This window comes from Giraffa tippelskirchi, chromosome 10 (assembly GCF_054371585.1).
Source record: "Giraffa tippelskirchi isolate mGirTip1 chromosome 10, T2T-mGirTip1v1.2.pri, whole genome shotgun sequence".
Lineage (NCBI taxonomy): Eukaryota > Metazoa > Chordata > Mammalia > Artiodactyla > Giraffidae > Giraffa > Giraffa tippelskirchi.
The window spans coordinates 145869277-145890120 of record NC_137284.1 but is presented as its reverse complement, the minus strand read 5'-3'; the positions used below and the strand labels follow the sequence as shown (position 1 = coordinate 145890120).

Sequence of the window (20844 nt, the reverse complement as noted above, 5' to 3'; positions counted from 1 at the left end):
ATTTATATCTATAGCTTTATCTGGTCTCTGAGAACTCTCAATTGACTATTTATATCAACTGCTTGATCTTTCATCGACCAACAGCAATAATATTGCTGTCAGTCTCATTTGTATGGTGCCTTGGCATTTATGAAGCATTTTGACACTGTCGGGGACGAAGGAATTTTCTAGGTTCTCCTCACTGGTCTACAAATTAAATTGACCTGAGACAGATTGACAAGAGGAAATCACAGAAAGGTTTAATAACATGGGTTCAAAGGAGAGACCCACGTATGGAACTGAGTAACTCACCACAATGGCCAAAGTGCTCGCCTTATATACCACCAGCAGCTAAAGACAAAAGAGGATGTCCGAGGCAGTGGTTTGGGACTTTAGAGGGGAGGAAGGCAGTTCACAGGGAGATGGAAAAGCAAAGGTTTGGTAAATATATGCTTGTTGAGTCTGGCAGAGACAGGGGACCAGAGAGAAATGGTGGTAGCTCTCTTTCTGGAATAGGTCCTCTGTCTGTGTTTTTTAGGCAGTTAGATGGGGGAATATCAGAGTTTTTCCTGAGTCTTTTGGGCCTCGCTTGTTTTCATCTTGAAATAATGCACCTGCCAAACAGACATTGTTGTTCAGTCGCTCAGTCGTGTCCGACTCTTTGTGACCCACACCGCCCCACCCCCATGGACTGTAGCACGCCAGGCTTCCCTGTCCTTCACTATCTCCTGGAGCTTGCTCAGACTCATGTCCATTGAGTCGATGATGCCATCCATCTTGTCCTCTATTACCCCCCTCTCCTCCTGCCCTCATTCTTTCCCAGCATCAAGGTCTTTTCCAATAAATAAGTCTGCTCTTTGCATCAGGTGGCGAAAGTATTGGAGCTTCAGCATCAGTCCTTCCAATGAATATTCAGGATTGACTGGTTGGCTCTCCTTGCTGTCCAAAGGACTCTCAAGAGACATTTGGGGGTAGCAAATTTTGTTCCCCTACGATATATATATATATGTTTCTTTTTTTTCTTGCCAACACTTTTCATCGTTTTAAAAAACTTATTTTTAATTAAAGGATAATTGCTTTACAGTGTTGTGTTGCTTTACAACACTGTGAATCAGCTGTAAGTATAACTATAGCTCCTCCCTCTTGAGCCTCCCGCGCACCTCTCTAGGTCATCACACAGCACTGAGCTGAGCTCCCTGTACTATATAGCTGCTTCCCACTTATGCACGTTTCTTATATAAACCTAAGAGTATATCAGGGCAGGCATTTACTTCCTAGACCTGGCCACACAGACTGTACCAAGGAGGCGATGCTGTCTATATTTTCCCCTTATTCACTTTAGAGACCTTTGCTTAGAGGAGGCGATCTGTGGCTCATCCTTCAATTTTGATAAAAGCAAATCATCTAACTTTTAAAAGAGGAGATTTTGATGGTTATGATTAGATGACTATTGATGATATCTGTTACTCTCTCATTTAGAGGAAACTTAAGGAGCTAAAATGAGGTGTAGCTAGGGTAAAGGCAGCCCCATGGATGAGAGATGTGCCTCTCCTGTAAACTAGGAAAAGGATTCTCGAGAAAGGAGGAACCAGAAGTTTACCTACAGAGGTTGTCTGTTTGGAGTTTGATTCCTTTAAAAGGAGCACATGCCCCCAGGAAGGTGTGTGTGTGTATGCATGTTCAGTTGTGTCTGACTCTTTGTGACCCCATGGACTGTAGCCCGCCAGGCTCCTCTGTCCACTGAATTTTCCAGGCAAGAATATTGGAGTGGGTTGCCATTTCCTCCTCCAGGGGATCTTCCTGACCCAGGGAGTGAACCTGTCTCCTGCGTCTCCTGCATTGGCAGGCGGATTCTTTACCACTCGCTCCTGCTGGGAACCCTACAGTCCCAGAGATTTACGGATCCCCTGTGAAGATGGCTGGGAGGTAGGGGGAGTCATGGAGATGAAGGTTTGGGCTCATTGTTTGGGAAACATTTTTGAGCCAAGAAATGTGCACCATGCACAGTGTGTGTGGTGAAGCTGACTGCTGGTAACAAGATGTTATTAATTTAGAAAATATAGGCATGCCAGTCTTTGCCTTTTGTTTCCAAGCAGCGTCTTTGTAAGCATGATTTATAGCAAGTTCTGTCCCCCTCTGCTGGCGTAAGTCGTTATTGCAGACTGCTTTGCTTCTACCCATCCAGCCAAGCTTTTTAGTGCTGAAAGAAAGACCTTGGAGATCACAAATAGAAGCCACTGAAGTTGTCACTCACCTGTACGTAAAGTTAGCGCAAGTACCGCAAAACCTTTCACTTCCACATGCAGTATATTGTCTAGAACAGCTCCTCAGATGGGTTGGACTTTGTCTTCTGACTGATAGCACTCTCTGTGGGTGTAGAATTCAGCCTGATGGAATTGCATGGGGGATTCCTGGCAAAGAGACCCTTGGGACCACTACTAATATGTGGCTTATTTTCCTCTACTTTGCAAGCTGAGTAAAGGAAACAGTTAATACCCACCCCTGGGTATTACAGTCTGGCCTTCTCTCATTCACCTCCATCCTGACCCTTCTAGTGCAGTTAATGTGATCTTTTACCAGATCTCAAGTCTTCTCTGGTCCCTGACGCAATTGAGGACATTCTCTGAGTAGCCACCTCTTTTTATTTCTATGTTTGGTCTGTCCTCCGAGTCCTGGCACAAGTCCCCGTTCTCTGAGAAGAGTCTCACCCCATGCCACTCTCCGGGCTTGGGTCACTGCTGTGACAGTGGTCAGGCATTGTCTTGTGATGTCTTGTATCGTGGTCTAACTTTTTAATCTTTGTATTTTAATCTGTAGCAAGTATCTGTCTTTTCTGCAAACTCAAGGTGGAATTCTTGCTTGGGTCAGTGTTCTAGAGATGCATGTTGAATTTGATGGGTAAGATTGCAAGCATACTCTTGGGTCAGAAGCTGGCACTCACCATCCTGCTGGCACTTACCATCAGCTTGACTGTCTCACTTGTGCGTGTGTGTGTCTGTGTGTGTGTTTCAGTTGCAGATCCCTAGTGTGAAGGGCTTCGACTTCGCTAAGCAGCACCTGGGTCAGCACAATAAGGACGACATACTGATCATTCACGAACCAGCACCACTGCCGGGACCCGTGAAGGACCACACCACGCCCTCTGAGAACGGAGATGTGCCAAGCCCCAAGGCAAAGATCCCTTCCAAGAACATCCGTCACAGAGGAAGGTTCTTACTGGGCTTTCTGTATTGTTCTCTATCGCGACCCGCGGTGCTTTTTTCCGTTTGTCAGTTTCCAGTAGCAGAAGGGCTGATGGTGAGTGTTGCCCAAGTCTGCAGCCTGGAAGACTGATGAGATTGGCCCCCAAAATCAGCACACCCAAGGGCCCTTGATCCACTCCACTTCCAGAGGAAGCCCGTGTGCTTTCTTTCCCCAAAGTGAGTAAGGTTATGAATCACCGACCCGTATGGTTTGGTGGTCCCCCTGGAACTTCATTAGGGATTGACCAGCTCGAGGGTATATATTCTGGGGTGACCCGCTAGGCCCTCTGGAGGTGATGTTAGGAATAATGTACAAAAATGTACAAAAAGTGCATGGCTTATGATACACACTTGGCCAGCATCAGCTCTGCCCTTGACTGTTATGCCAACGGCTGGAGCTGTGGCTTCCTTGCTCAGGCTGTGTGACCTTCATCATACCCTACTTTCCTGACTTGGCTTTTCTCCATCTGCCCCTGTTGTCACCCTCCTTAGCATGTGTGCATGGATTCTTCATCGCTGTGCTCCCCACTCCCCCACCCAGCTCCCCTTCCCCAGTTAATTCCCATTCCTCTTACCAACATTAAGCACACAGGGCACTGCTGCTAACAGACTACCTACTGTGACCCTAAGAACCTGTGAGACAGGCTGCCCTTCTCTAAAGAAGACAACATTCAGGGTCAGGTTTTATTAACTTGGCTTTAGGTCAAAGTGTGATCAGGCTTTGGTATTGAAGCCTCAAATTATCAGTCTTCTTTTGAGCTTTGGGATGCCAAATTCTGGTTTTCTGTTGAGAGGGGGAAAGTGTGTGATCATACCAACATTCAAAATGACATTGTAATTTCTGATTTATCAGAAAACATACCCCAGGGGTTCTGGCCTAGTTTTAAGAATTTAATGAATGTTAGAACATGATCTTTACAAAAGAAGATGAATAATGTAGAGAGAGATCATTTGCTTAATTATTTTGCAGAGTGAGAATAAATCAAATCATTAAAGATTATTGAATATGCTAGTACAATTTAACAAAGTCTTCTTTTCTCCTCTGGAAGCCTCAGCCTAGACACTTAGTCACAACATCTCAACGGTCTGCATGGTTAATATCATAGTTTAGCATCCCTCAGGGGCACTAGAATGTCTGGGCATTTCAGAAAGTTCAAAGAGAAAGTGTGTTAACTGATTAAGGCTTTCCAGTGAATCCTGGAGCAACTTGGGTTTTGTGACACACTTGCTTTTTATATATAGAATCAATTAACAGTGATAATCATTGCCTTTGTGTTAGAAGTGTAGGCTTCCTCCAAAGATTTGGAATTATATGGGGGTGACTGCAGAATGACCCTGGCTTCCTAGAAATTCTGCAGGCCCAGCTAGCCCATAACCAAACTTGACTCCCAGATCCTCTGATCCAACCAACACCAGTCCCAGATTGCCAGGTTTCCCCTGGGAGCTGGGGTGGGGGCGGGGGTAACTGTCCTCCAGCGAGTACTTGGTTTCCTGGCATTTGTTGAAATGAGTCTGCTGAGCCATTCAGTAAGGCATGTCATGCTGTCCTCACGAGGTGACCATACTAACAATGTGGTCCTTGAAGATGCTGCACCTCAAAACAGGGTTTTGGACTCTTTGACTTCTCCCATTTTGCCCAGAAGCCCGACTTCCACATCCAGATGAATGTGACCTTTCTCTCCGCTTTCTTTCTTTTTCTTAACGTCTGCATTTGTTTTGTGTCTGCAGAGTTTCTCCCTCAGATGCCGACTCCACAGTAAGTGAAGAGTCCAGTGAGAGGGAAGCGGGGGACAAGACTCCGGGAGCCGTGACCGATGGCAAGTCCCACAGAGCCCCACAGAGTGGTCTGTGACCCTTCTTGTTCTCTACTTTAAAAGTAGTAATTATGAGGGACTTCCCTGGCAGTCCAGTGGTTTGGACTCTGCCCTTTCATTGCAGAGGGCGTGGGTTCAATCCCTGGTCAGGGAACTAAGATCCCACAAGCCCTGCAGTGTGGTAAAAAAAAAAAAAAAAGAAAAGTCATTATGAGATTCCAGTAGGCTAGGCGCTTATACTACTTCAAATGCAGAACATAAAAAAACGCTGTGCATTAGACTATTCATCATTCATACAGTGGATTTCTCAGATTAATTGTCACCATCTAACACTGTATAGGTGTCTGCATTGAGCTGGGGGGCCAGGCTAGAAGTTAAGAGATTCACTGATGTGTGTTTTGAGGTTACTGGTCATGTTTGAATCTAGTTTGGGGTCCTGACAATTTTCCTCTTCAAAGGACAAGGAGGAATCCAACTAAAACTGCATCCAGGATTCGTGACCTTCTTAGGAGGCCATTTAAGTATTTCACAGTTGTCACTGTCAGAAGGCTGATTATTTATTCTAGGTCCAAGGGCATTATATTTGGTCCTGGTCCTAGGTCTATCTTCCAGCAGATAGTTGAGTGTGATCAGATGGTTGTGTGTGTTGTCAGATGCTGTCACTTCTTAGGCCAGGTTTGAAATGTACTTCACTCCCCTTCTAAAGAGTATTGTCATAAAACTCGTATGTCTTGCAGTAGAACTTAGCTCATTGGTCTTACTAGACTTGGAGCCTTTTTTGGCCTGATGACAGGGTAGCTTTGGTGTTAGTTTAATAGATTCTGTTAAATAAATGCTCTTGTACTTGCTGAAGCTTTATTTATATTTCAGGATTGTGTTTTAGTAGTGCAAAGAAAACTGAAGTGTCTCCAGATATCATTTTATTATTTTTTTATTTGGCTGTGTCACACCTCTTTTGGGATTTTAGCTCCCAACTAGGGATTGAACCCAAGCCCTTAGTAGTGACATTGCAGAGTCCTAACCACTGGACTACCAGGGAATTCCCAGGATATAATTTTTAATAGTAATTTTTATACTTGCATTTTCCATTACAAATATCTCTGTATAAAATTGCAGTACAGACTGAACCATATTCTATAAATGACTAGATTATGGACAGAAGCTGGAGGGCTTATTTTATCCACTGTCATCTTTGTGACCCTGTATGTCCCTTAGTTGTGGGGGCTCCTCTGGGACTAAACTAGCTGATTTTTGAGATGCTTTCCAGTTGTTTCTCAGTTGTTTCTTTTTTTGGTGTTAAAAACAAAACAAAAACCTTAGAATAAGAGAAGAATTTTTTTCTTTAGATCTAATGATCTAATTTCATAGAATCTTAAAAATTAGTTAGCACCATGGTAACAGGTGTACTGTTTCACATAGACAGGATTAAAATCTAATTTTGATCCTGGGAAAGAAATATTTGGGGGGAAAAAATCAGCTCTGGAGCTTCTTAATTTCTGTTAATTGTATGTCTGAAAAAATCTTCCTCTTTAGTTCCTGCTTTTAACTCCTTCTGTGCTTAGTCGCTCGGTCGTGTCCGACTCTTTGTGACCCTTTGGACTGCAGCCCACCAGGCTTCTCTGTCCATGAGATTTTCTAGGCAAGAACACTGGAGTGGGTTGTGATTTCCTCCTCCGGGGGGTCTTCCCAACCCAGGGATCAAACCATCATCTTCTGTGTCTCCTGCAACGCGGGCGGTTTCTTTACCCACTGAGCCATCAGAAAAGCCCTTTAACAATCCTTGCTAATAGTATTAGTTATACATGGCTAACAAAAATCAAATATCACTCTCAACATATATTCAAAATCCAGGTAGTAAGCATGTCAGCGTTGGCGCTCAGAGTTGACTATGGAAGGAGACAAGCGGCCTAGACGTTCTTGTGGGCCTTAGAAGGCTCACATGCCGCTATTTTGATTTAAAGATCTACTTACTTATTGACAATGGAATAAATATTGCTTTATAAATGTTCTGTTGCTTTGGTAATTCAGATCGCCCTTTCTTGTGTCATTCTGTTCTGTGGACATCATCTTACACTATAATTTCTATCTTTACTTATTTTTTTTGTTGTTTTATAATTTTTTAAAAGATTTTAACACCTACTTGCCTTAAGGCAGTATTCGCACAGCATTGGTCTATGTAGCCCTTGTACTTTCCATTGTCGTTATTATCCAGGCAGTTTTTTAAAAAATTGTGCAGTGGATAGCAAACAATAAAAATATGTATTATTATATGTAAAATAATATATGTGTTATATATGTATACTAATCCACTTTGTTTATATATATATATATGTATGGAGATACATATGTATCTGTTTAATGTACGAATATGACAACATATCGCACTTTTCAGCCTTTTGGAATGGCTGAGTTCCAGGCAGTCTAGAAGTTGAGGGTTTTCTGTGCATCTCCTGCTTCTCCTATTGCAGCTGGTGAATTATAGAGCAAGGATCCAATTGAGGGGTGGGAAGGGGCAGGGCAGGAGTCAGTCCCAGGCCTGTAGCCCTGGGGACCCAGGCAGGCGGAAGGGCCTTTCTTCCTGTCACCTTTGCACCCTGGTTTTTTTTTACCATCCTGGAGGAGGCCCCCTCTGCCTTCAGTATCAGTGACTTAATGGGACACCCTTTGTGACATTTGCCGTTGGTTTAAAAGTTTGGGTTAGCGAGACTGGCCTTATCTGGTAGAGCTAATTATCTCCTACTAGGCTTCATGCCTGTAATTTGAGTAGCTCCCGCGTGAATGGTGCTGTCTGGCTGTGTTTGCATTATACAAAGGGTCAGGCTCCCTCCAGGCAGGGAAAGAAAGCCCAGGAACAGCTTGAAGGCAGACAAGTGTGCCTCCTCGCTAAGAGACATCTTCATTCACAGAGTTAAGTATGTAATTTCTAATTACTTGGGATGAGTATTACTGAACATAAATGAATATAATTCAAATTGAGAGGAAATACAAAGATTTGTGTCCCACTGCTGTGCATTCCTTATATAAAATATCAACTACTACTCCTTACTGCTTTGCTCAACACTTTTTTACACTGAGGGGAAACCTCTATATTTTTCACTTATGACTGAGGTTGCAAAACTCAGGCTTTTGTTTAGAAACAGTTTCTACATGCCCTCACTCCTTCTCTTGGCCTGTGTGTGTGTGTGTGCTCAGTCATGTCCGAATCTTTTGCAACCCTTTGGACTGTAGCCCGCCAGGCTTCTCTGCCCATGGAATTTTCCAGGGAAGAATACTGGAGTGGGTAGCCATTTCCTTCTCCAGGGGATCTTCCAGACCGAGGGATGGAATCCATGTCTCTTGCATCTCCTGCCTTGGCACATGGATTCTTTACCAGTAGCACCACCCGGGAAGCCCCTCTCTTGGTGTTTGGCCATTTATTTTTGAGCAGTGTTAGAGTAGCCCAGAGGTGACTGTGGCTTAGAGGAAGGGCATCAGGGATCTTAGTGTGTGTAACTGGAGAGTTCTTTTCATCCATTTGGCCCTTCTTAACCTCTCTCTTTGCCTTTTAAAAATAAAAGTTTATTGAGATTATTTCTATTATAAAAGTAATACTGACTAGAGAAAATCGTCATTATAGAAAATACAAAGAAGTGGAGAAAATGACCCATTACACCATGATCCTGTCTCTATTAACATTGTAACATGTTTTTCTTTTCTCTATACATTTAAATGTCTTTCTTCTTTGCAGTTCTGAGTACTTAAAAAAAAATTCATTGTGGTAAAATATACATAGCCATACAGTTTGCCCTTTTAACCATTTTTCGAGTGTTATCTGCATCTCTTTGTAAAGAAGGAACTAATTCCTTGCAGCACCAGCTTTTCTTCTCCTGACTCTTCAACTTAATTTTTTGCTGCATTAAAACTGGAAAGCTAGCAGCATTCACCATTAACCAGTACTTGCTAGCAGGTCCACAGTCCCCCTGGTCTTTTGTTTTTTTGACGGTAAGTTGCCTTGGCAACTAAATTTATATCACTCTCACTCCAGATGATCATGGACATTCAGAGCTGTTATAAATGTTGTCCTCCACGTTCTGTAAATCGCTCCTGGCCAGCCAACCTCAGGCTCTTCTTACCCTTTACCCTGTCTTACTGAAGACTTTGAAACACCTTTAGACAAAACAGGGCCATCTGGGGCACAAAGTGTCATAATGATTTTCTTATCTTCCCTACAGATATCTGTAATTATTACTTAGGTTGAAGGAGACACTATTTCACCCAGACAGTTTAGGCTCAAAGAGTGACATTTCAAATATTCTGCCATGGAGTTGTGGATGTGTTTTTGGTCTGGGACCCATCTAAGGGTCCTTTAGGAAATAATCCATAGTTGTGACGGTTTGCTCTTTTCTTAGGGTGATGGTGTTTATTAATTCTGCTCTTCCCTCTGTTCCAGGGGCAGCACCCAGCTCCGGGAATGAGCAGCACTCGTCAGCCTCCATTTTTGAGCATGTGGACAGGATTTCCCGCTCCTCTGAGGCCAGTCGGCGGGTCCCCAGTAAGATCCAGCTGATTGCCATGCAGCCCATCCCAGCTCCTCCGGCTCCGCACCCCATCCTGGCTGACCGTGTGGCAGAAACCAACAAAATTAACAAAGAGGTATTTGGTTTTATGAAAAAGTATAGTAATTAAAAAAAAAACAAAACAAAATCCTTAGATTCTGATTTGGTCAGTGCTTAAAAGTAAGTGAAAGTTAGTGTCAAAAGGTTGCTAACGATATGAGCTGCTCACATGCGTGCTTGCCAAGTTGCTTCAGTCGTGTCCAGCTCTTTGGGACCCTATGGACTGTAGCCCACCAGGCTCCTCTGTCCATGGGATTCTCCAAGCAAGAATAATGCAGTGGACTGCCGAGCCCTCCTCCAGGGGATCTATCTACCTGACCCAGGATCGTGTCTCTTATGTCTCCTGCATTGGCAAGTGAATTCTTTACCACTAGCGCCATCTGGGAAGTCCCATGAGCTACTCACAACTATTCTTAATTTTAAATCTGCTACTCAGTATTTTTAGATCAGATACTGATCATGGACACTAGTGGGCACATTGGGAGATGTGCAGATTAAAGACTAGGGCCAGCTATCCTTAGAAAGTCCACCTTAGCCCATGGCTGGGGTTTGGGAATAAGATTTTGGAAAGATCCCCACCATTCTCAGAATGGAATGGCTTGCTGTACCTAAACTATTTTTGTACAAACAACATAATTTATGCTGAACAGCTCTTCCTGGAGTCTGGAATTTTGGTACATGCTAGGCAGAGGGTGCCTATGTGAGCAGTCTCTAGTAAAGACCCTGTGAGCATTGAGTATCGAATAAACTTCCCTCGTAGATGTTTCACATGTGTTGTCACAGGTCATTGCTGGAGGAATTCAGCACACCCCACGTGACTTTACCAGGAAAGGACTCCTGGAAGCTTGTCCCTGGGTCCTCCAGACCTCACCCTATATGCCATTCCCCTATGCTGGTTTTGCTTTGTAGCCTTTTGCTGTAATAAATTGGACTGAATGCTGAGTCCTGAGGGTTCTTCCAGTGAATCACTGAACGCTGAGTAATCTTGGGACCACGGTAGATTCTGTGAACTCTGATAGAGCTGCTCTGGCCCCAAGATCTAGATCATGATTGGTAAAATACCCTATTCTAGTGACTCCTGGAAGAGTGAGTGAGATCTGCTTTCCTCCTAAGATTCTGGAATCAGAAGGCCAGCTCAAGTCACTGTTAAGCTGAACTTGAGAAGTTTGACCTGGGCTGGACCATGAGTGCAGTGAATAGTATTTAGGGCTGCACACATGATAGCATCATGGCTGTCAGTTTCCTGCCTCTAGGAAATACCTGCTGCTCTTGGGAGTTCTGCCAGCTGAACTAATAATTGGTACAACTGAATCCTTAAAGTGGATTATCTTATAGAAGTCTTGTCAAGAGTTCTTACACTTTCTCCTTTCCATTGGCTCCTTGTCAAGGACGTGACCACAAGAACGTGCGTCATGGGTTCAAGGTGGCATGTGCTGTCCCTTCTCACCAATGCTTGGGAGCCCTGGACTGCTCACATGCCCCCTATCCTAGCCTAGACCTGTCTCCATCAGTCCTGTGTTGCCAGGGTCTCACACCAGCCATGAGTAAGCACTCTCGAGTCAGTTCTGTGTGACCGAAAGAAAGAAGAGAATGAGCTCACCAGACCCGTGGCCTCACAACTGGAAAGCGTTCATCTCTACTTTGTTCTTTTACTATCTTTTTAAAATGTATTTGATGGATACATATGGTATAGGAAACATATATACTGATGATGAAGCATAAAGTGAAAAACCAACTTAAGAACAAGAGCAATATGAGTTCTGGTGGACCTACCTGTGTGGTAGGTACAGACATCTCAATGGAAATGTTTTCTTCATAGGAGGTTCTGGCGCAGATTCCTAGCATATCTTGGTCCTCCTGTGAGACCTCATGTATTTTAAAGAACAGTTAGATCCTGAAAGAGTTAGAGGGGCTCCTGAATTCTCCTGCTGGGAAGTTTGTCGAGACTCTCATCTAGCTGACCCTCCTTCTCAAACAGTCTCAAGGAGGACATGGCTTCTGGTCTGCTGTGGTGTGGCGGACCATGTCCTGTCTTGGACAGCGTCCTGCTGTCTCTTCCCAGTTGGAGTCCCATCTTGGTTTCCCTTTTTTCCCCTCTGTCTCCCTCCATCTCACTTGCTGTTAAGTTCTCTGAAGCAGGGCTAAGGGCTTAGAAAATGTACATTGTTGAAGGCAAGCATTCTCCATCTGCTCTCCACCACAGCTCAACAGACCTGCCGCTCCCGAAGTCGAGGCCTCCTTCCCCTAGACCTGCATCTGCATTCCTGCTTCTGGCCCTCGCCCTCTGCCCACTTCCCTCCCTCCCCGACTTCAGAACCTACTGGCTCTTCTAGACCTAGTTCCCGCCCCATGGAGCCAGGAGGACGTGTTTCCATACCTGTCAATTTTCTTCTCTGAGGAGAGGGGTCTCCTGTCAGGGGACTTGTTTCAGTAATACTGAAACATCATTAGTAAATGGCTATTTTATTGTATAGTACAAATATCTTTTTTGAACTGTCTTAATTTAAAAACGTATTAAGTAATGATACTATTGGGTATGGAAAATATTTACTCTTTTCTCAGGGAGAATTACATCTAGGAATCACCACCCCTCAGCATCTTCAAAGTTGCCACTGGACAATTTCCTGGGTTTGAGTACTTTTGCCCTTCCCAGGTCCCGCAGTGGTACAGAATCCGCCTGTCAATGCAGGAGATGCTAGAGACGTGGGTTCCATCCCTAGGTCGGGAAAATCCCCTGGAGGAGGAAATAGCAACCCACTCCGGTCTTCTTGCCTGAAAAAAATCCCATGGACAGAGGAGCCTGGCGAGCTGCAGTCCATGGGGTCCCCGAGAGTCAAATACGACTGAGCGCACAGCCATGCATGTCCTGTTTGGGGGCCGGTACCGAGGCTTCTCCCCTCACGCGCACCACGAGGAGGCTGGGGACGCATCTCGGGGGCAGTGGCAGGCTCTCCCGGCCGGTGTGGGTGTGTCTGTACCCCTTTGGGGCCTCTTGGGAGCCTAGGACAGCTGTGGGGGGGTGGGGGGGGAGAGACACAGGACGCCTCTGGACTATTTTGTGCACGGGTCCCTGGAACCGAGGAAATGGTCGGTCTGTCTCGCTCCCCAGATCCAGACGGCGCTGCGGCACAAGTCTGAGATCGAGCACCATCGCAACAAGATCCGGCTGCGCGCCAAGCGCCGCGGGCACTACGAGTTCCCGGTGCTGGACGAGCTGTCGTCGGGCGACACGCGGGAGCGGCACCGCGTGTACCGCAGGGCGCAGATGCAGATCGACAAGATCCTGGACCCCACGGCCAGCGTGCCCTCCGTGTTCATCGAGCCCAGGAAGAGGTGGGCCTGCTGCCGGGGGGAAGCCTTTGGAAGACTCCGGGCTGCCAGGAGGGGGTGACCCCGCCTGGCGGTCACCGGTGGGGACTCTGGGCTGCCGGGAGGGGGTGACCCCGCCTGGCGGTCACCGGTGGGGACTCTGGGCTGCCGGGAGGGGGTGACCCCGCCTGGCGGTCACCGGTGGGGACTCTGGGCTGCCGGGAGGGGGTGACCCCGCCTGGCGGTCACCTGTGGGGACTCTGGGCTGCCGGGAGGGGATGACCCCGCCTGGCGGTCACCTGTGGGGACTCGGGGCTGCCGGGAGGGGGTGACCCCGCCTGGCGGTCACCTGTGGGGACTGGGCTGTCGGGAGGGGGTGACCCCGCCTGGCGGTCACCTGTGGGGACTCTGGGCTGTCGGGAGGGGGTGACCCCGCCTGGCGGTCACCTGTGGGGACTCTGGGCTGTCGGGAGGGAGTGACCCCGCCTGGCGGTCACCTGTGGGGAAGGCCTCTTCCACCCAGTTACCCCGGGAGTCGCCATTCCCGGGTTTCTTGTCTTCTAGAATTCAACTTTCTGAATGGGGGCCCCTTCCTTCTCAGACGCTGAGCCCTGGCTCCCCCTCCCCTCTGGCCTCGTCCTGCCCTCGCCGCCAATGTCATCACCACCTTCTGTGCTTGGTGGATGCTCATTTCTTTTCCCACTGCTGCCCTCAACCTCTTGTCCTCTTGGTCTCCCAGACCCCTGCCCCTTAAGGGAGAGGCGTTTTCTGTAAGGTCAGCTCTCATTTATGTCTTGCTCTGCTCACCCCTGTACTGGCTCGGGCTGCCTGTGGGTGGATCCCGTGCTCCTGTACCTGGTGGGGCCCCGAGTTTCTGCCCAGCTGCTCCGCACAGAGGGGCCTGCCGCTTAGGGCGTCAGCCTCATTGCCCCCCAGACATTCATCTACATTCCCGTTTCTGGCCCTGGGCAAGATCCCAGCTTTACCTCACACTCTCCCCACCTCCCTCCTTATTTATTATTTTTGTTGGATAAATTGGACATATCCAAAGCTCCTCCTCCCTCTTCAAGACCTAGGTCAGGTCCCAGTAGCCAGTGATGATGTTCTTCTGTGTGTTTAGTATTGTCTGCTCAGGTAGACTGTGCCTTTCTTAGAGCAGAGACTGTGTCTTACACGTTGTTTATATCCAGTGGGGTGTTTCATACAGTGGCCAGCAGGTCCTAGGTACTCAGAAAATCCTTAGCCTTTAGTTCATGAGCCAGGGCAGGAAAGTTATTTCCTATGAAGATAATGTCTTTTTCTCTTGGCAGCTCCAGGATAAAACGTTCCCCTAAGCCACGCCGGAAACACCAGGTCAACGGCTGCCCTGGAGATGCTGAGAAGGACAGACTTATCACCACAGACAGCGACGGCACTTATAAGAGGCCACCTGGTGTCCATAACTCTGCCTATATTGGTTGCCCGGTGCGTAATGCTGACTCTTGCGTCTGGTGGCCATCAGGAGATGAGTGAGCAGTGCCAGCTGCGGCCACGTGTGGGTTGTGGGATGCATGTGGGTGAGGGTGGGGATGGGCCACTCATTTGTGGAGAAACTTGAGTGCTGGAGACCAGAGGGCTGCTGGGGGTGCCCTCTGGAAACATACTCAGTGTTTTTCTTTCCTGTGTGCAAGCCCTGTCCTCTTGGGCTTCAGAACGGGCACTTATGGGGGTTCACTGGAAAACAGAAATGTCCAGAAAGTTTTTTTTTTTCCTTCCCCTGTGTGTGTGTGTGTGTATGGCTTCCCCAGTGGCTCACCTGTAAAGAATCCACCTGCAGTGCAGGAGATGCAGGTTCAATCCCTGGACTGGGAAAATACCCTGGAGAAAGGAAGTGGCAACCCACTCCAACCCACTCCAGTATTCCTGCTGGAAAATCGCAATCCATGGGGTCACAAACGAGTCAGACACAACTGAGTGACTAAACAACAATGCATATATATATATATTTATAGTTTTAATGGAAGAAAGAGCTTAATGGAAATTAAGAAATAGGGACTTATTTTTTTGGAAGGAAGAGGACACAGAGTTGCTTGAAGTGTTAAAGTAGATGTTGACAAATTAAGACACATACAGACCCCACTAAGTAGGGAGGAAAGGGCTAGCCTCCCCAAGGGACCGTGAGAAATACAGATATAAAAACACCCCAAGACGGAGAGGAGCCCCAGATACCCAGGTATCTTCTTGTTAATCCGTTTTTATCCACTGTGTCCGGCAGCACTGGGACACACAGTGGATGTCTGTGACCCTGTGCCAGGGTGCAGCCCTGACAGAGCTATCTTTGTTAAAGAAATGAGCGAAAAACACACCCTTGGAGAAAGAGTTTGTGATGTACGTGATCACTTCAGATAGAGCTTATGTGTAACCAGTGATTTATTTGAGTTTTATATTTTATCCCTCAAATTACACAAATATCTAACACTGAAAGACACTAAGCATAATTACACATACGTGCCAAATGCCACACTGACATTGGGACTAAATATAATTGCATCATGATCGTATGAGAGATGATCCCAGGCTTCTTTCCCCAGGCTTTTCCTTGGAAGCTTATTGTGATTCTGGTGTCCTAAGTCTGACTGTCCCTTCCTAACTGGCTTGTGAGGGTTGATGAGATTCCCAAGGGCTGGAAGGTCTACAAATTCGGCTCCTTTGCTCCTCAGCAGAATGAATGAATGAGTCCTTTCTGAAGGCTTTGCATGAATTCCTCTAGTGGGGGAACCAGCATTGGCAGTTCTCACAGTAGATGGCGCTCTTGAGCTGCCGCTGTGTTTTTGGACAGGTGTCTGGGGGTCTGTGGTGTCTGGCTTGAGACTGTGTTGTGTGAGACTAAAGAATAGGTTAGTTTTCCAGGAGAAATATCAATAACCTCAGATATGCAGATGACACCACCCTTATGGCAGAAAGCAAAGAACTAAAGAGCCTCTTGATGAAAGTGAAAGAGGAGAGTGGAAAAGTTGGTTTAAAGCTCAACATTCAGAAAACTAAGATCATAGCATCAGGTCCCATCACTTCATGGCAAATAGATGGGGAAACAGTGACAGACTTTATTTTGGGGGGCTCCAAGATCACTGCAGATGGTGATTTCAGCCATGAAATTAAAAGACTCTTGCTCCTTGGAAGAAAAGTTATGACCAACCTAGACAGCTTATTAGAAAGCAGAGACATTACTTTGCCAACAAAAGTCCGTCTAGTGAATGCTATGGTTTTTCCAGTGGTCACGTATGGATGTGAGAGTTGGACTATAAAAAAGCTGAGCGCCGAAGAATTGATGCTTTTGAACTGTGGTGTTGGAGAAGACTCTTGAGAGTCCCTTGGACTGCAAGGAGATCCAACCAGTCCATCCTAAAGTAAATCAGTCCTGAATATTCATTGGAAGGACTGATGCTGAAGCTGAAACTCCAATACTTTGGCCACCTGATTCGAAGAGCTGACTCATTGGAAAAGACCCTGATGCTGGGAAAGATTGAAGGCGGGAGAAGAAGGGGATGACAGAGGATGAGATGGTTGGATGGAATCACCGACTCAATGGACATGAGTTTGAATAAACTCCGGGAGTTGGTGATGGACAGGGAGGCCTGGCGTGCTGCAGTCCATGGGGTCACAAAGAGTTGGACGTGACTGAGCGACTGAAATGAACTGAACTGAACCTGTCCTCCCCTCCCTCTCTTAGTGATCCTAAATCAGGCTTCTTTCATGGTGGCCCAGACCATCCTTCTCTTTGCTTTTTTTCTTAGCAGAAAGTGCAGAGTTTCCTCCCTCAGCTGGAGGGAAGAAGCTCTTCCCTGGTGAGTACCACCTCAAGCAGCTGCTTCGTCCCAAGTGGCTCTGACTTGCAGAGGTACCTTAAGAAGACATTCTTCCTTAGATGGACTTTTACTTTCTCTCCTTAAAAGTTCTAAAATATATACTTTCTTTTTTATTTTAATACTTATATTGTATGATTTTGTTTTAATTTTTATTTTATATTGGAGTGTAGTTGATTTTGGGCCTCCCAGGTGGCACAGTGGTAAAGAATTTGCCTGCCAGTGTAGCAAATGCAGATTCAATCCCTGGGTCAGGAAGATTCCCTGTAGAAGGAAGTGGTTACCCACTGCAGTATTCCTGCCTGGAGAATCCCATGGACAGAGGAGCTTGGAGGGCTACGGACCATGGGGTCATAAAAGAGTGGGACAAAGCTGAGCACACACATGTAGTTGATTTACAATGTTGTGTTTCAGGTGTATAGTAAAGTGATTCAGTTATACATATACATATATCTTTTCTTTTTCAGATTCTTTTCCCATATAGGTTATTACACAATATCGAGTAGAGTTCCCTGTACTTGTTGATTATGTAATTTATATGTGTGTGTGCTCAGTTGCATCTGACTCTTTGAGACCCCATGTACTATATAGCCCACCAGGCTCCTCTGACCACGGAATTTCCCAGGCAAGAGTACTGGAGTGAGTTGCCATTTCCTACTCTACGGAATTTTCCGTACTGAGGGTTCAAACCCTATCTCTTGTGTCTCCTGCATGGGCAGGCAGATTCTTTACCACTGAGTCACCTGGGAAGCTCATTTTATATATGGTAGTGTGTATATGTTAATCCCAACCTTCTTTCTAATTTATCCCTCCCCCAGCCTACCTTTCTCCTTTGATAAAATCATAAATTTGTTTTCTAAGTCTGTGAGTCTGATGAAATGTATACTTTCAAAGATAATGCCTTTTTGAGCACTCACCTTTTTATAGGTAGTATTTCATCTTGAAGGTTATACTACGCATAAAGTCATTTGAATTGTCTTGAATTTTGTGCTTTCCCCTTAAAATATCTTCTTGAGAGCTTTCTTCTCCTGAAGTAAAAGAAATATTCCTGGATTTCTCGTAACTAGGGTTACCATTATAAATCAGGATTCAGCAAACCATGACCCTCAGGTCAAATCCAGCCTACTGCTGGCTTTTGTAAAGAAGTTTTATTGAAACACAGCCACAGCCATCATTTTTGTGTTATCTGTGACTGCTTTTGTTAAGGTGGCAGAGTTGAGTAGTTGTATGGCTCACAAAGCCTAGAATATTTACTCTCTGGCCCTTTATGGAAGTTTGTCAACCCCATTATAATTTATTTTCCAAGCCACACCCTTGTGAGGGTTACAGTAGATGGTATTAATTATCCTAGGATAACAAGCATGAACCAAGATTGTCCTGGACCAACCATAGTACATGATCGCGCTGGGGAGTGATAGGTGAACATGTCTTTGTGCCAAGGAAACAAACTGAACGTCAAAGTCATCAAACTTGGATTCAAGAGAATGGAATTCAAATTCCAACTCCTGGGTATCCTAGGTAGATCTCAACTTCTGTTGATCATAGTACCATCTGTTAAGTTCCATCTACATGTGAAACACTGTGCTGAATGTTGGGACACAGGAAAATGAGTAAACCCTCCTCTTGGCCTGCAGGTTGCTGAGAGTCTAGTCTGTGAATTTGGGGGGTGGGGGCAGCGGGAAGACAAGAGAGCAGGAAGCTCTCACATCATAGCTCTGTGGCTCTTTGCCTTCATGGAAGGATTCACGGGACCAATGAGACTCCAAGGGAACCTAACTGCACACCTTTGCAACAGGTCTTTCTTGCTATAGAAGTTAAACCTTCTTTAAAATTACACCCACTGATTATTTAACTTATATGCAGAGTACATCATGAGAAACACTGGGCTGGAGGAAGCACAAGCTGAAATCAAGATTGCTGGGAGAAATATCAATAACCTCAGATATGCAGATGACACCACCCTTATGGCAGAAAGTGAAGAAGAACTAAAGAGCCTCTTGATGAAAGTGAAAGAGGAGAATGAAAGAGCTGGCTTAAAGCTCACGATCATGGCATCTGGTCCCATCACTTCATGGCAAATAGATGGGGAAACAGTGGAAACAGTGGCTGACTTTATTTTTCTGGGTCCAAAATCACTGCAGATGGTGACTGCAGCCATGAAATTAAAAGACACTTACTCCTTGGAAGGAAGGTTATGACCAACCTAGACAGCATATTAAAAAGCAGAGACATTACTTTGTTAACAAAGGTCCATCTAGTCAAGGCTATGGTTTTTCCAGTGATCATGTATAGATGTGAGAGTTGGACTATAAAGAAAGCTGAACACTGAAGAATTGATGCTTTTGAACTGTGGTGTTGGAGAAGACTCTTTGAGAGTCCCTTGGACTGCAAGGCGATCCAACCAGTCCATCCTAAAGGAGATCAGTCCTGGGTGTTCATTGGAAGGACTGATGTTGAAGCTGAAACTCCAATACTTTGGCCACCTGATGTGAAGAGCTGACTCATGTGAAAAGCCCCTGATGCTGGGAAAGATTGAAGGCGGGAGGAGAAGGGGATGACAGAGGATGAGATGGTTGGATGACATCACCAACTCAATGGACATGAGTTTGGGTAAACTCCGGGAGTTGGTGATGGGCACGGAGGCCTGGCGTGCTGCGGTTCATGGGGTTGCAAAGAGTCGGACACGACTGAGAGACTGAACTGAACTGAACTGAACTGATGCTGAGATTGGCAGTGGCTGTAGCTTTTGGGGACTCTCCTGAAATGTATATAGGGTTTGTCTCCCATTTGAATCTCAGTTTGCACTGTAGCCACAGTGCTCGCTTCCTTGCGGTGCAGTTATTGAAAACCACCACGAGGAACATCGCTTCTGGTCTTAGACCCTCTTAATTACCAGTAGGACATTTCTACAGATACACTTTTCTTTTTCGCCATGCGGTGTTAGGTTGGTGGCCCTCTACTCACCACATTCTTCCTGATCTTCTCCTCAAGAAAACCAAAAGCAGGAGAAGGCATGAGTGTGGGCCATTTTTGTACGTTGTAAGGAGAGGAACCCAGAGTCTTTCCAATGTCTTGTCATGTCGTAAGCCGGAGACCTTTGGAGCCCCAAATCCTTCCTCGACGACGAAGTCACTTAGTGGAACTTTACTAGGATATTGTAATTTTGGAGAAGCAGTCTTTCAGGACCCAGTGTGTATGTACCTGGGAGTGAGACCACCCACTCGCTGTTGTGGAGGACAGAGCACCGGCCCATCTCAGGAGCAGTCTCTGCCCAACAGCACTTGTTTCTGTGGAGGACAAGGGCCCAGTGGTGCCACAGCTTCCGAGTCTGCCAAGCGAATCCAGAAATCTGAGTTTTCGCAGGAAATTTTCAGATTTTAAAAATATTGACTATTTCTTAAATACTGCGTGGGCCAAGAAGAATAGGTTTGTGAGCTATTGGTGGGTTTGCCAGTTCGTAGTCTGTTTTTCTGTCTGTTTGAAATTACACAGCTGCTACTCTTAAGTGTTTGATGGTGGTGTGAATAATAACTGATCCTCGGTGGACAGACCGTAGTCATTAGGAAGTGTTTCAGACAGTTGACTGAAAGTAAGGATGTGGCTCTGGAATAGAGATTTTCTTTGTAAGAGATTCACTGATCCAAACAAATATGGGAATGCCTTCCTGTGGCCCTTCTGTGGGATGATCCAACCAGCGAAGCTAAAACTGTGGACCTGTAGGGTAAGCAGAGCATTCCAGGAAAAGGTACCCACCCAAACAGTGGTAACAGTGGCAGAATTTATTTTCTTGGTCTCCAAAATTACTGTGGACTGTGAGTACAGCCATGAAGTTAAAAGACACTTGCTCCTTGGAAGAAAAGCTTTGACAAACATAGATATTGTATTAAAAAGCAGAGACATCGCTTTGCTAACAAAGGTGCATATAATCAAAGCTATGGTTTTTCCAGTAGTCATGTATGGACGTGAGAATTGGACCATAAAGAAGGCTGAGTACTGCAGAATTGATGCTTTCGAGTTGTGGTGGTGGAGAAGACTCTTGAGAGTCCCTTGAACTGCAAGGAGA

At 45.8% G+C, this 20844-nt stretch overlaps 1 protein-coding gene across 3 annotated transcripts in view; it reads left to right on the top strand.

Moving 5' to 3' along the window:
• The window catches only part of KIAA1549 (KIAA1549 ortholog), a 127051-nt gene that overhangs the window by 76863 nt on the left and 29344 nt on the right, over positions 1 to 20844 (top strand). For 2 of the 3 annotated variants that reach the window (XM_081533116.1, XM_081533115.1), the window contains exons 11-16: positions 2992 to 3188; positions 4950 to 5069; positions 5706 to 5710; positions 9471 to 9667; positions 12740 to 12963; positions 14250 to 14403. In XM_081533116.1, coding sequence (XP_081389242.1) covers positions 2992 to 3188; positions 4950 to 5069; positions 5706 to 5710; positions 9471 to 9667; positions 12740 to 12963; positions 14250 to 14403 — 897 coding nt within the window. Of the gene's footprint in view, positions 1 to 2991; positions 3189 to 4949; positions 5070 to 5705; positions 5711 to 9464; positions 9668 to 12739; positions 12964 to 14249; positions 14404 to 20844 lie in introns of all 3 variants that reach the window. The other variant, XM_081533114.1, reaches the window with a different exon arrangement.